At 53.3% G+C, this 14,659-nt stretch overlaps 1 protein-coding gene across 1 annotated transcript in view; it reads right to left on the minus strand.

The window, feature by feature from the left end:
* Nucleotides 1-14,659, minus strand: part of TBC1D22B (TBC1 domain family member 22B) — a 33,927-nt gene that overhangs the window by 8,414 nt on the left and 10,854 nt on the right. Inside the window, exons 8-12 of the mRNA XM_019513784.1 lie at nucleotides 14,007-14,121; nucleotides 2,312-2,418; nucleotides 1,763-1,838; nucleotides 1,065-1,192; nucleotides 685-780 (exon numbers count right to left, since the gene is read on the minus strand). Coding sequence (XP_019369329.1) covers nucleotides 685-780; nucleotides 1,065-1,192; nucleotides 1,763-1,838; nucleotides 2,312-2,418; nucleotides 14,007-14,121 — 522 coding nt within the window. The remainder of the gene's footprint in view (nucleotides 1-684; nucleotides 781-1,064; nucleotides 1,193-1,762; nucleotides 1,839-2,311; nucleotides 2,419-14,006; nucleotides 14,122-14,659) is intronic.

Here is a 14,659-nt window from a genome sequence, read left to right on the forward strand (position 1 = left end):
ACCCCCAAGGATTTGCGTGGGAGTCCTGCCTGCATCAGGGAGGCAGGATCTAGTCTGTAGAAACTTCCCCTCAGCAGGTGAATAAAACATGGAGGTTCTGTGTCTGTTCACCTCTTGTTTATCATTTAAATTGGCAGCACCCGCCACACTGAAAGACTTAGTACAGTGGGGTGCAAGTACAGTATAGTACTTGCATATTTTATTGAAGCAGCCGTATGCAGACCCTGCAGCAGCCATTACTTCTGCACTGATCTGTGCCGCCCCTGGGAATGCACCCTGCCCCCACCAGCTTTACATCAGCAGAGTCTCAGAGCACTTGAGACACAAAGCAACTGATCCTCAAAGCCCTACTAAACCTGGGCACTCCTGACCTCACTTTTTTGGTGGAACAGAAGCAGACGGAGAGGCGGGGACTTGGCAAGGTCAGACGAGGAGTCTATGCAGTGTGGGGCATTAGGACTCCCTGCCACCAGTCAGTGCCTCCTGCTACCTGGCTCCTGAAGGAGCTGCAGGTTTTAGCTGAGTGCAGCTTTTATGCCAGGATGTTTTGCTCAGGCACGATCACCAGACACGTGCAGCCACACAGGACTCCACTGACTGCTTAGGGTTAACTCCTCACATGCCACTCATCTTCCGGGGGCAATGCACCCCCCAGTCCGGCGGTGTGGCTCCACGGGGACTCACCTGAAAGTCCTCCTCATCTAGGATCTCCTTCCGCCACTTGATCAAGAAGGCGGCGCAGACGTACAGATGGAAATGGGAGAATCCTTCCGGCTCTGACTGCAAAGGACACAAAGCTCCGGGTCAGTCCCTAACACAGAGGAAGGGGGAAGCTAGTGCCAATGGGGTCTGATTCACCTGCCTTTGTCCCCAGCCCATCATAGGGTACTCCAGGACATGCTTCACCACAAGGTACTTTAGATGCATGAGGGAACTGATTGCTTTGCTGCTGCTCATTTCCACAACAGCACTGGACTGCAAATGCCAGGTCCCTGTGGCACAGCTGTGCTGGATGCCCACACTAAGGTAAACAAAGGGAGGGTGGGCAACTTGGTGTGGCATACCTGGTAGGTGTCCCAGAGGCGGATGGTGCAGCGCAGAGGGAGCTCCCTCATTAGCAGATTGTTCATCCAGCGAAAGGCAAACTGCAGGTATTCGACTTCGTACTTCCTAAAGTGATTGTGTACCTGCTCTGAAACAGCACATGCCATTGGCGCCTCGGGGTCACAGTGCGGCCCGTGCCCCTGGGCTAAGGTGCTGCCTGGCTCAAACCGCACTCCCGCTCTTCCCAGGTGCTTTCTATGCCCCTCCTCCTCCCCCCCCAGCCACCCCCATTCATAGAAAAGCAGGGCTGGCAGGGCCCTCAGGCGGTCATTTAGTCCAACCCTCCACCCGAGGCAGGATCAGCCCTATCCAAACCATCCCAGACAAGAGCTTGTCTGACTTATTTCCCAAACTCCACTATCAGCCCTATCACACAACTGCAGGACACTCTGCCACCCTTACCTGGCGGGGTGGGGGCTCTCCATGCTTCCAAAATGAGCCCTGAAACCAAAACCCCTGGCATACCACCTCCATTCTTCTCCTACAACGTGCCCTTCCACATCCCCACTAGCCAGTCCCTGTTCTTCGTCAAACCATGCCTGCCCAAAAGGGTCTGCCACACACCACGACCCAAGACCACCATCATCAGCTGTGGGACTCATGGACGAGAGCCACGTGGCCCCCACCTTGCCCCTGTTCAGATCTTCTCACCACCTACCATCGATCCGGCTCACCAGCTCCTCCAGTGCTTTGACCTTCTTCTGGATCCCTGGCTGTGCAAAGGTGTAGTTGTCCTGCGGGATGACACTGTGTGTCAGTAGCAGCAGAAAGGACAGAGAAAGCACTTGTGTGGCTTGGAACGTAGCTGAGAGGCCCTCGCCCCTCCTTCTCCTCCAGGGGCTGCTGGGATAGAAGAGAGCAGTTCCCATGCCCCAGACCTGGATGAAATGTGGGGCCCAGAGAGGGAAAGAGACTCCAATAAGTGATGCATACAAGGCCACAAGAGCACATCAGTGGCAGAGTAGGATTTGGACTTGGAAGGCCCTGGAGCTGATCACCTGGGTTCTCAACATCAGAGGCATGCTGAGATTGTTATTACAGAAGCTCAACACAGGACAGTTGCTGAGAATGTTACTCAAGGAGGAGGCAGGGCTCGAGTGAGGGGCGGATGGCTATTCCCTGGCAGAGAGGATGCTGGGGCTGGCACCAGGTGAGAAGGAAGGGGGAGGTTGAACTCTGCTTTTAGGAGCGGCCCCTGGGCACCTGCCTGTATCCCGTCCAGCAGCTTGCTCATGCACCAGAAGCTGTCGGCCTCAATGCTGCGTAACACATCCTGTGACAGATTCGTCACGTCAAAGTTCTCCACGTCCTCCTCTGAAAAACAAAATGCCAAGAGAATCCCTAGGGCACATCCCAAGAAGGGAAGGCAGGGACGAGAATAGGTAGCATGTTCACCACTGCTCTTAGGGTCCAGATTTGTGGAGACATGGACCGAGGAGCCACGTGGAGGAACCAGCTCAACGTCCTACAGATGATGAGGTCAGAGATTCTCACCTAATGACTCCTGCATTAAGCTGGGAGAGACGTCTCAACAGCTGTGGGTTGAGAACACATCTAAAGTTCATCTGAGCAGAATGCTGCCAGCCCCAATGCCAAGGCCAAGGCTGCAGGAGTACTCTCCTTTCCTGCAAGTCTGACTGAGCCTGGCCTCCCCCAGCTGCTCCCTGTAGCTGCTTTCCTCAGGCTGCTTCCTCCTGTGCTGGCTGCTAAGCTGAAAGCACCAGGCCTGTTAAAGGCAGCTGAGATATCCTAGCCTGCCGGCATGCAGCCTTCAACAGTGAGCTTGAAGGGCCAATTTTCCTGTCTGCGCAGAGCAGGTGGCTGCACAAATCTCTCTGCACAGTCACTGGACAGGTGGCAACAGGCCATTAAAGAACAAGGCTGAGGCAGCAGCTCCTATGCAGCTGACCTAGTTCTGCGGGAGTGGGTGATGAAGTGGAGATGGGTGGAGGGCTCCAGCTCCAAGAAGCTTGGCAGCTGTGGGTTGTGAGTAAGCAGCAAACCTTACAGGCACAAATCATGAAGGGGATGGGGAAGCTATGCAGAACTGCAGCCTCTGCCTCCTCAGAGCAAGGGCCATGGTAGCTTCACAGTGCCTTTCCTACCAGGTGGCCTTGCAGGCCAAAACAAGGTGCCACCTTGGAGGTGGAGGCCAGCAGCTGTTCAGCAGCAAGCAGCAGCACTGCAGGGCAGGAAGGAGAGGGAACACCAAGGGAAACGGCCCTAGCTGGAATGTGCCCAAGGACTCAGCAGCTCTGTGCTCATGTCAGATCTGCTCTCAGCAGCAGCCCAACCACAGGAGCCAAAATTTTTCCTTGCCCTCCCTGCTGCTACTGCCTGTTCTGTCTCACCACAGAGAGAACTGCGTTGCAGCAGTATCTGGGGCAGGCTTTAGAATAAAAGGCATTGAGGGACGTATGGTCTGCTGCAGCGGTTTTCAACCTTTTTTCATTTGTGGAACCCTTTGGAAATTTCAAATGGGGGTCCACACCCCTTTGAATTGTAAGTGTGGGTAGTTGCATACTTTTCATTGATCATAGTCATCTTTTGCAGACCTTTTAGACATAGTCTGTGGACCCCCAGGGCTCTGTGGACCACACGTTGAAAACCACTGGTCTAGTGGTTAAAGCCAGGGCCTGCACACAGCTCTGAGGAAGTCACGGCACCCCTCACTGCTGCAGGATCCCCAACTGTAGTTGGGGGGGGCAGGTTCACACCACCCTGTCCCCAAGGCTTATGGCAGATGTGGGCCCCAGTTTCAGAGGTGTGGGTGCTGGCATCTCTCTGGGCTTTCCAGTGCAGGTGCCTTTGGAAACCAGGTTGAGAGGCCGGGCCTTTCAAAGGAAATGCGGGAGTTGGGACTGTTCTGAATTCAGACAGCTCTTAGCCTAAGCAACCATGGCTAGGGGATTTCCACACTACCACACTACAACTAATAAAGAAGCACCTAAGTCCCAATGAAACTGAAGGAAGATGAGGCTTTTCATTCCCCCCAGGGCCTGGCAAAGCAGGGACCGTTGTGTGTAGAAAGCGGGGCTGGGAATTCGCACTGAACTAGCTGTGCAGTGACTCCCTGCGTGGGCTCTACCACATGGGCACCACCACTCCACTGCAAGAGCCTGGCACACAGGCAGTGTTGAGCCTCCTGGCAGCAGCAGGAGGGGAATGGGGACAGGAGTTATAAATGTGGCTGCTTGGTAGGAAGAGATGGGAGCTATGCTAAGTTGGCAGCTGGAGCCTACAAAAACATACAATCAGGTGGAGCAGGAGGGCTTTGAGAGTCTGGGCAGAGCTGTGAAGGCATTAACGGCTCTTAAACAACTGAAAAGCCTCGCTCAGGGTGCTGAGGTACTGATGGCAGCGCCTCCGCACAGGGAAACTGCTCAGCTTCAGACAGCCGCTGCCCCTCGCTAGGCTGACCCAAAACTGGAGTGCCAGGGGACAGAGCTGCCTCACACAGGAGAAGCTGCAGGTTTTCTGGGGGACTTGGGAGGACAGGACTCTTTTGCAGACTCGGTTTTCAAATCCAGCTAATTAGGAGCTCAGCAGGTGCCTGTTGCTGTCAGTTCAGTCCCTGAAGGGCACATGGCATGTGAAAGGCAGCACTCCCTTCCAACAGGCTGGGAGAAGTGTGTCAAACAGGAGTTTGTGGCGAGACAGCAGGATGCTGACCGATGTGCATGGCCATGCATGGCCCAGACACACAGGATGGCTCCTCCAGTGCCTTGTGGCTTTAGTGGAAACCTCTGGAGGTGGCAGCGGTAGGAGTCAGGGGCTGGGGCACCAGCCTCTGCCAGGAGACCTGTGTGCTCTACCAATGACCTCAGCTGGTCTGAGTGCCCAGCATCTAATACAATGGGGGCTGGAGGACCCTGCAGTACAAACCAGTGGGGCTGATGCACTTGGCTCCCCCTAGGGTTCATGCTCCATGAGCCTGGGTGGAGGGAGGTAAGAACATGCACAACAGGCGGGCCACCCCTTTGGGCACTGGGGAGTTGTCTGAATGCTGGAGCCCTGGGTACCGCTGGATTAGAAGAGCAGAGGATGCCCTGCCCTCAGGGAGGGGGATCTCACCACAAACTCCCTTTAGAAGTCAGGTCAGGCTCACCCAGCCTTCCCCCTGCCCCAAGAGAAGCCTGCCCTGGAGCCAAGGTCTCAAGCAACCTGTGTTTAATGCTCCACTAGTTTTTGCCAGTCACCAGGAACAGCAGGATGGAGGCTGGTATTGTCAAAAGCAGCAGGATCACTCCTTTGGGCATCCAAAGCTCTGAAAGGCTCAGAGACCCATAGAGAATGACAAGCATATTTTAAAGCCCAGCCTCTTTCCTACGCAACTCTCCCTCACTCAGCTCAGGGTTACAATGCATCAGAAGAGAGACATGATGCTTGTGAGTCAGGGAGGAGGGCACTGTGCCAGCTGGCTTGGGCTGAGGCTTGAAGAGGCAGCAGTTGCCTGGTGAAAGGTACCCACTTGCAGATGGTGGCTATCGGCCAGGTCCTGATAGGTGACAGCCACTGATAAGCTCAGGACACTTCTCACCACTTGAGAGCTGTAGGAACGGCAATGCGTAGAGCTGGAGTCTGCCACCTTTGGCTCCACCCTGCAGCTGTGGCTGGATGCAGCCATCTGTTTCTATCTGAAACTAGGCCTGGATGGCACTCCTGCGCACCAACACTTGCTCTGTTCCACCCCAGGGGCATCTGCCTCTCAAACAGCTCCCAACTGCTCCCTAGGGAAGCTGGTATTTTTAATGTTTCTATAAAATATGGATGCTTTATAGTCCAGCTGCCTGAGAGGTCTGCCCGACGGAACTTATGGTGCAACTCAGACACGGGAGAGACAAGACTGACAAGGTGAAGGAGACAGCCTAGCAACTGTGAGTGTTAGGGCGAAACATGCAGAAAGGAGGCGGCAGCAGGAAAACCCCTGAATGGGACAGGAGTGAGGATGGCGAATGCAAGGGCTGTGGGGGAGAGGAAGCCTACATGGCTCCCAGTTGTGCACTCTCCAGCTCTGGGCAAGGTCTGTGGAAGGGAAAAGCCTCTGTCAAGCATCCAGCTCGCCCCTCCAGCATGCACGGCCCCCAGACTGAGAGCTCAGGCACAAGCTAAAAGCAGCTTGGCAGAGGGAAGCGTTGAAAAGGCTCTCTCTGGTGCGCATCGCTTGGTGCAAACAGCTGTTCTGTAGCATCATGACAACGGCCCTGTGTAAAGAACCTGGACAGGCAGCATATGGCTCTGCCAGCGACTGAATACCAGCCAGCAACTCCACAGCAGCCGTGCCAGCCCAGGCCGAGGGGCGCTTGTTACAGCAGCATAGCCTGTTCAAGAGCACAGCCACCAGCGGGGAAGCAGGCCTGGCTGCCTGCTGTGTAGGGCATCCCAGTTTTCCCCCCAGGCAAGACTGGTGGCTGGAACCAAGCCAGCACAGCCAGGGCACAGGGGATGAGGCATGACGGGGTAGCCAGGGACATTCCAAAGTATCTGCATCTTCACATGTTCCCCTCAAACCTACTTCTATCTGATCCCCCCTTCCCCTGCCATGGCAAGAGCTGTTCACATCAGTACAAGATATCTGCTATGATCAGCAGTGAAATAATCAATCTCTTAATCTACCCCTAACTGGGCCTCCGGATACTGCTAATTGAGATGAGCAGGGAGAAGGCACAACCTCAAGAGGCAGGGCTTCCTTTTCAAGACATGGTAAAGACACAGTCGATACCGACCAGCAGATTCACTTTGCAACCCAAGGGCCACACGCGCGGTGGTATTAAACAAGCAGAAATGCTACAGTAGGAACCGGTGGACCCTGTGAGCAGGCAGGGTTGGAGCTAGCTCTATGCAAGCAGAAAAGGGCACAGATCCAAACCCCACTATTGCCACAAACGGAATACAACATCCCACTGCCGATGGCAAGATGTTGGGCCTTTCCCACAGATGGACATGGCAACTAAGGGGCTATTGGTGTTTGGTGCAGCGGCCAATGCCTGAGATACATCAGTGCTCTTGGGGCAGCTGAACAGCAGCAGGGCCCAGCTTGGTTCACCTTAGTTCACTCCAAACTGGTAAACAGACACTGTCCTCCTCCACCCCACATCCCAAAGAAGCAATGTGTAAAATCTGTAGGGCAAAGAGCTGTGCCCAGCAACAGTCCTCCATGGGTTGGCTGCATGTGTGTCTCCTGCCCTGCCTGCCCTCTTGCCCTTGGCATGTGTAGTGAGACACCTGCCTGCATTCCCCGCAGCCATTCCCACCTCTGCTGGATCGCCCGGTGGATCTGCCATGCCAGCTCGATTGCCAGCTGCCACCCGGCTCCACCTGTGGGTTCCTACGCAGCTGCTGCTACTGCAGCCTTGGTGCCTCCCACCCGCTCCCCACTCAGCGTGTGCCAGTTGAAACTAGCAGAGCTCAGCACTCTTCAGCTGAAGCCACTGATCACTCGGGAGCAGCAGCCGCTCCACACGTGGATCTGTGGCTGGCATTGGCCCAGAAGCGCCCGCACCCTGCCAGCTTGCTAAAGCAGCTGCGTTTGTCCGGCAGACTGATACAGAACACCTTGGCAACGGACATACCAGCTTGGCAGCATGGGGGCGGGCTGGGACCCCAGGGCTCAGCTCCAGCCCACCTGCCAGAGAGCTTAGAGCTGGCACGATAGGGATGCGCAAGAAGCACAAAGCAGAGCTGTAGCACCAAGCACCAAGACAGATTCTCTTCCCTCAACCTCCCCCCACCTCCCCCCCACTACCACAGAGCAGCAGATGACACCAAACAGGCCTGACCCTAGCCAGCCCCCGTTGGTAGGCACCAAGACTTACAGCAAGCAGCAAGCTTAGAAACTACAGTAGTGGCAGCAGGGCCCATAGCTCCTTGGTATTTTCTGGTGCCCAGAGGCCATGGTAAAGCATGCAAGTGCCCTTTATGCCCAAAGAGAGGTACTGGAGAAGGGGCAGTACAACACTTCACAGCTGAAGGTAGAGAGCAAACTCCAGGGAATGACCCTGCATTGGGCCCTGGTGACTGTGACCAGATGGGGCTGGCTGGAAAACTCAAACTAATGGGAGAAAGGGGCTGGGGTCAAAGAAGGTCACATGGGATCTCATCCCTCACCTCCATAATGGAGACACTCCTAGCCCAGAACAGCACCTGGCTGAGACAAGAGGGCAAGTCCCTGCTCCTGGGTAGGAGGAGCAGAAAGAGCTGTCATGTCCCCCGGTGTCTCACACTCCTAGGGAGTGCCCTACTTGCCAGGCTATGGGGGAAGGGTTTTTCTCATCAAAAGTCTTGGGTTTATTCTGCTGAGAATACAGTCTCCCAAATCAAAGCTAATCATGAGACAGGAAGTCCATTCCCCATCAGACCTCCCTTGGGGACCATTTCCATCCCCACCACCAAGGGCACAGGGATGATGCTACCTGCTGCTCCATGCATGACACTGCCAGGCTGTACCAATGTATTGGGAGAACTGTGCACATGTTGCTGCTGTTTATAGGCTAAAAGGTCATGAAAGTAACGGCCCAGGGACTCTCACATCCTGTTCACCTGTGGGAAGGTCCTTAAGTGGGCACTGGATCTCAAGACATGCCAGGCAGTGCACTGTATGTCTGGAGGCAGTAGCATGGCCATTACATCAACATGGGCCACCTGAGACTGGCAACAAGGCACAGAGCTACCTGGGATGCCAAGTGTTGCAACAGAGACCCAGATTGCTGGGAACTAGACAGAGGTGGGAGCTCAAACAGCCAGAAGAGGCTGGGCACTGGCACCTGCTCAGCCAGAACTGGACAAACCAGAGCAGACAGACTCTGCATTCAAGTCATAGCTGCAATAGTTGTACTTGGTTGCTCTGGGCCCTGGGACTCCTATGCCAAAGGGCTACTCACTCCTCACAGATCCCGAGGTGAAGGCAGAATCTCCAGGAGGCCTTAAATGTTATTCCTAGGTTTCCTGGAATAAGCCAGAAGGGCAGACACAGGCCAAGGATGTGTCACGAGAGTTTGTTTCACTGGCTGATCTGAGACAGGGTTTCAAGTCTGTCACCATTACTGATGCCCATCCCCTTCCTGCACTGAGCTGGGTGGGAGCGTTGTACCAAGGAACAGTACCAGGAGTTCTCCATGGTACTGAAGGGACATGAAGTGGAACTTGGGTATCCCGACTCCTCACTCGAGCCACTAGGTCACCCTACTCCTGGAGCAAGTTCACTTCTGCACAGCTCCTCAGGCAGTCGAATCACAGATCAACAGTATTAGAAGGGCGTTGCTGGATCTGAGCTGGTGGAAGGGACATTTCTGACAGCAAAAGCCATCACGGGAGTAGAGGCACCTTGAGTGACTGATGATATCACACCACTGGCCTCAAGGCCCAAGTCTACCCAGAACCTTGCACATGCTTCTTCCTACCAGCTGGCCTGAAGCCAGACAAGGCTCCTTGGGAAGACAGTGCTAGCTGCTGCTTGCTTTACCTCCTGGCTGTGGTCTTGATCAATTGTGACAGAAAAGCCAATTGGGAAGAGACATGCGCTAACCAGCAGATCAGCTGAGGGGAGAGGTTTTAATTGATCAGTATGGAAGCTGCTGCTGGTTTGCCACCCTGGCTCCCAATACCTGCCGCCCATGCATGAGATGAATTAACAAGTAATCCTGCCCTTGCCAGCTGAAGCTAATCTACTATTGGAGGTGATGCCAAGGGAGAAACCAGGAAATCAAACAGTGAGAGGCTGTGGTGTCAGCTCCAGCTTGTGCTGAACAGTTAATTGTAGTGAACAGCTCCACAACTCCTGCCTCGGGCTGGCAGCCTCTCTCCTGCATCACACAAAACACTTTGCCTGGAAGTGGCTTTGGCCCTGCTGACTCAGCTCTTCCAGGCTCTGCCATAATGGGAGGGGGAGCTGAACAGCATGGAGTCAGACCCGGAGGGGGATGGGGCTTGCAATGGAAGGTGGCAGCAAGATGACTTTTTAAGGCTGCATAACAGGCCTGAAGACAAAGCCATTGCTGCTCAGATAGGAGTAGCAACAGCAAGGGACATGCCTAGGCTTCAGACGGAGCCTGGAAAGTCTGAGGGGGATTTATGACCTGGCTGCCTGTGATAGTCTGGCCTCAATGATCCAGGTCCTTTCCAGTCCTATGTTCCCACAGCACAGCATGGGACCTCTCTATATGACTACAGTCACTGTATTCCTGGCATGGCATGCACTATCCTGGACAGCATATTGCTCAAAAGGTGCAGACAGGTTTGACAGACAGAACTGCTTCCAAGAGCCAGACACCAGGGGACTGTGCTGGGGTGCAGGACTTAAGAGCTGAGCAAGGGGAAGATCCCAGAGAAGGCAGGAGCAGTAGGACAAAGTTAAGAAGAAACTCCATGGAGATCTGTTTGGCTGAGGAACAGGTGATGGGAGCCCCTAACTGAACATCAACTTGGGCAAAGCAATGTATGATCAAGGTACAACCCTGCATTGATCCAGGGGGTACAAGTGAAACCCAGTGGACAGGGTGCTTTCCAGTGGAGGGCCACCACAAATGGATTCCACATGGATGAAACATGATCCCTCAGTATTTGAGGAAAGCTGAACCACACCAGGAGGCAGATTAATGAGCTGCCGGGGGGTGAGAACTCTATTGTAGTAATGCAAGTGAACGAGGAATTGTGGCAGGCCACTGAGTTGGTCCTAGTAGGCTGTGTGCCATGCACTCCTGCACCAGACAATTTGCAGTCACCTCCAATAAATAACTACAGCAATCACACTCCCATCACCAGGGCTGCATGGCCCTTCCTCAGGGTCAGTCATTAGGGCAGTGCTAAAGGTGGCTTAGCAAAGTGCCTGCACAAGTGTATGTGTGTGTCTGCATAAGGGCAAAGGTTCCCGATTGCAGCTGCCTCTGGGGGTGGCATGCCCTGGTCGGGGCCCTCAGCAACCCTACTTATCTAGTGCTCAACCATCTCAGCTTCCCCTTGTCTGGCTGGCAAGCAGGTAGGCTACTCCTTCCTTAAGGCCCCTACAGAGATGGGCCTGGTGCTCACCAGAGGGGTAGGGGACACTATCTGAAACCAACAATTGGAACTTAACCCCCAACCCCACCTCCCCTGGGTGTCCACTCTGGGGTGAGTCAAACACCGAGTCAGGCTGGGCCATGGAGCATGTTCCCTTCAGCAGCACCTGATGCTGGAGGGAGGGCAGCAGGCCTTAGGGCTAGGTTTGCACGACAGCAAGAGCGGGCTGACCTGCACCAGCTTAGGCACCAGGATCAGCCAAGCTGTGTTAGCATGAACTCAGCACAGGCTGGAAGAGCTCAACACGGACCACTGGCAGCCCATGTTGAAATGGCTGCACTGCTACCATCACCTGAGCTGGTTAACAGCTAGAGTGGGCAGGCATGCTCCAACTGTGGTCAGACTCCTTAAACCAGTAATTCTTAACTGGGGTGTCAGAGCACCCCAGGGTGCCGGGAGATCTTTTTCAGTGTTCTGTAGGATGCCACACAGTATTAGCCCTGTTAGGTGTGCAAATACCAACATGATTCAGTAGATAAACCCAATGATTTCAAGTGGGAATCCAGAGTGTCACTAATGTTTTGCCCTGCTCTGGGCTTTCCAAGTTCTTTGCAACATAACTGATATTTTTTCTGTACTCAAGAAAGAAATGAAAACAAAGAGTTGAGATTTTCCAAGGAGGCCCCGAATCTAATGAGGTCGAGAACCACTGCCCTGATGGTCTTTATCAAAGTACAGATGTCCTATCTCCAGGCAGATGGCTCTTTGAGCATGCGCTACATTCACCTCAGACTTCTGGTGCATATAGCTGAAGTCCATTCGCTGCAACACCTGATAAAGGCAACAACTGCTTATAAGCAACATCTTCCCTACCATGCATTCAGCCAACTCCCTACGGCAGCAACATGTATTTAACAGGGATCAACACCTAGCTAGCAGGCATCAGCGAAACACTGAAGACGACAAGGAAGAACTACATGCAAAAAGGCCTCCTTCCACTGAACCCTGCCATTGCCCCAGCGAGGCCTCGGTGTAACATGCGTGAACGTCTTTGTTTTAACACACTGTACAGATGAGGGATCAGATTCAAACCCCTTTGCACTCTCCTTGTTGTGAGAGCCCAAGTGCCACCCCAGCCCCTGCTAATCTCAGAATCACGGGGCTTGGCCCTCAGGATAGCTGGTGGGCAGGCAGTGACAGAGCAAACATTTTTATGAGTCAAGTGGTAGCTGCTCTGGTGCCTGCCAGGAAGAGATGCTGCAGGAAAACAGCCAGGGCTCCACCCAACAATCATATGGCGATGAAGCGGGTAAACTTCATGTTCCTTACAGAGGAGAGCACAGAGCATTATAGAGCAACAGGCTGAGCAGAGCTGGGCATCAGACCAAGTCCACACTCCCTGGGCAAGTTCATCTCTACAGTCACATAACAAGAATGGCTGGATCTGCTCTAGACCCTGAGCACAGATGATTATCCAGAGACTAAAGCACATTTTACTTGTGATCTGAAGAAGATTTGAACCCAAGGCTTAAGAGGCAACAGGCTGATGCATTAAGAACTGCTCTGTGCATGGACCACACTCCACGAGGGGATGGCTCTCCAGGCAGAGGACACTCTCCTCTAACAAGTTCTGGGAGGAAGATCTGGCTTGCAGCGAAAGAGCTTTGGTTATCTGAGCCCCACGAGCCTGTCACTGCAAAACAGAAGGTCAGATCAGAGCGTCCAGAACAGCCACCACCAGAGCCACATGTGGAAATGCAATGCAGGTGGCCTTGCATCCCGGGCTGCACTCATAAGAGACCACATTGATCTGCACAGGTAACATGTGCAGCCTCCCAGAAAACCCTGGACTACTTCTGCACTTGTGAGGCACTTGCCCAATACACCCAGCTCAGCCTCTGAGGTGACACTGAGCTATAGCAAAGGCTTCAGGGCCTTTCCTACCAGGCACCAATAATGCCTTGAGAGAAGGAGAGCAGGCTGTTACTACTCAGTATCTCAGGAATCTGCTCAGGCACTCACAGGACAAGCTCCTTCCTTCTGTAGAGGCTCAGAGGAAAGGAGTTTCACCAGGGCCATGTAGGAGGCACATTTTGTGCAATGGGCTTCATGCCACTGCTTTGCACAGCCCTGTACATTGAGAACTCAATCCTCTGAGGGCCTGAGCACCCCTGTCTCCCAACAAGTTGAAATGGAGACAGCTCAATCCCTCAAAGGATAAGGTGCTGGGAAATGGGTGCTCAACTCCAGGCAGGCTTAGATGGAGTGAGCCAAAGCACAATTAAGTCAGGAGGGAAGGGCTGGGAACTTCAGGGGGTGAGTACAGCCCTGTCAGTGCAGTGCTCCATCCAGGCCATTTACTCTAGTAAAGTACTAGCTCTCAGATCTCTGCACTGCACCCTAGACATTCCTTAAAAAAAAGCAGGAGTGGAAAACCAGTGCACATTCTAAAAGATCTGAGCTGCACCCGGCTGAGTCTGCAGTTGAGAACACAGGGCAGGAATCATATTGAAATGCATTTGTACTTGGACAGGGTCTCTTTAAAGCTCAGGAGCTGAAAGGGTGCCAGCTCAAGACTTCCAGCAATAAGACCAAGAAAAATTGATACATCAAGGCTTTGCTAATGCTAAGTGACTGAAGGGCTCTGCTCTGTTTAAAACTACAACCAGATTAAGTGCATTCAAATGTAAATCCACCTTTGCTTCTGCTGAGCCCTGCATATGTTATGTGGCTACAGCCAATCCAGAAGGGGAAAGAAAACTGATGGGAGGTTAAGGAAGATTCAAAATTTAGTTTCATATGATAGTCACACAGAGGAGAACCTCTCCAGCAAAATACCAGCAACTTATAAATGGCCACATGCTGCTTTGAAAGGCCATAGCAGGTTCCAAGCACTAGACATCACTTACCAACATATTCGGAGAGGAACACGACAAAGAATGGAGTGACCAGGTCATTTATTCCCTGGACATAGCCGCTGGCTGGGTGTCGGATGGCCCAGATGAACAGGATTCTTTCGAAGATCTAGGGAAAGAATGAAGGAAAGCCACATACTCGCATCAACCACCTCCAAATGAAAGGCAGAGCAGCACATCAGATAAGTTGCGGGTGGGGTTATGGTTTAGCAGAGCCATTTCTAGAAGCAGCTCTGATAGGATCAGGGCTGAACAGGAGGAAACATCCAGATGCCTTGGTGCATGTAATCCACAGATCCCTCATCAGCTCTGCCCAAACCTCCCTGGATTACAAGGTTTGTTTTTTTTGGCAAAGCTCATGATGTGAAGCCTGATTTTCTAAGACCTAGACGCAGCCCTGGCTGTGGTCTCAGGCAGTTATCAGTGTCTGATCAGAGCCAACTGCACTGGAAGCAGTCAGTCACCCCAGAAACTTATCTGTACACATGTGCTTGAGACATTTCTCTAATGGCAGTGATGCGACAGTGCCACTAACCAAGCCAGCACCCAACAGCTAAACTTTCATGTTAGGCACAGTATCTTGGCCTCTATTTTCTGCCACAGCAAGCTGCAGTCATTGAATGGCCTCTTGAAATCGTTTTCATGGT

This window comes from Gavialis gangeticus, unplaced genomic scaffold (assembly GCF_001723915.1).
Source record: "Gavialis gangeticus isolate Ggan-Ray unplaced genomic scaffold, GavGan_comp1, whole genome shotgun sequence".
Taxonomy (NCBI): Eukaryota; Metazoa; Chordata; order Crocodylia; family Gavialidae; genus Gavialis; species Gavialis gangeticus.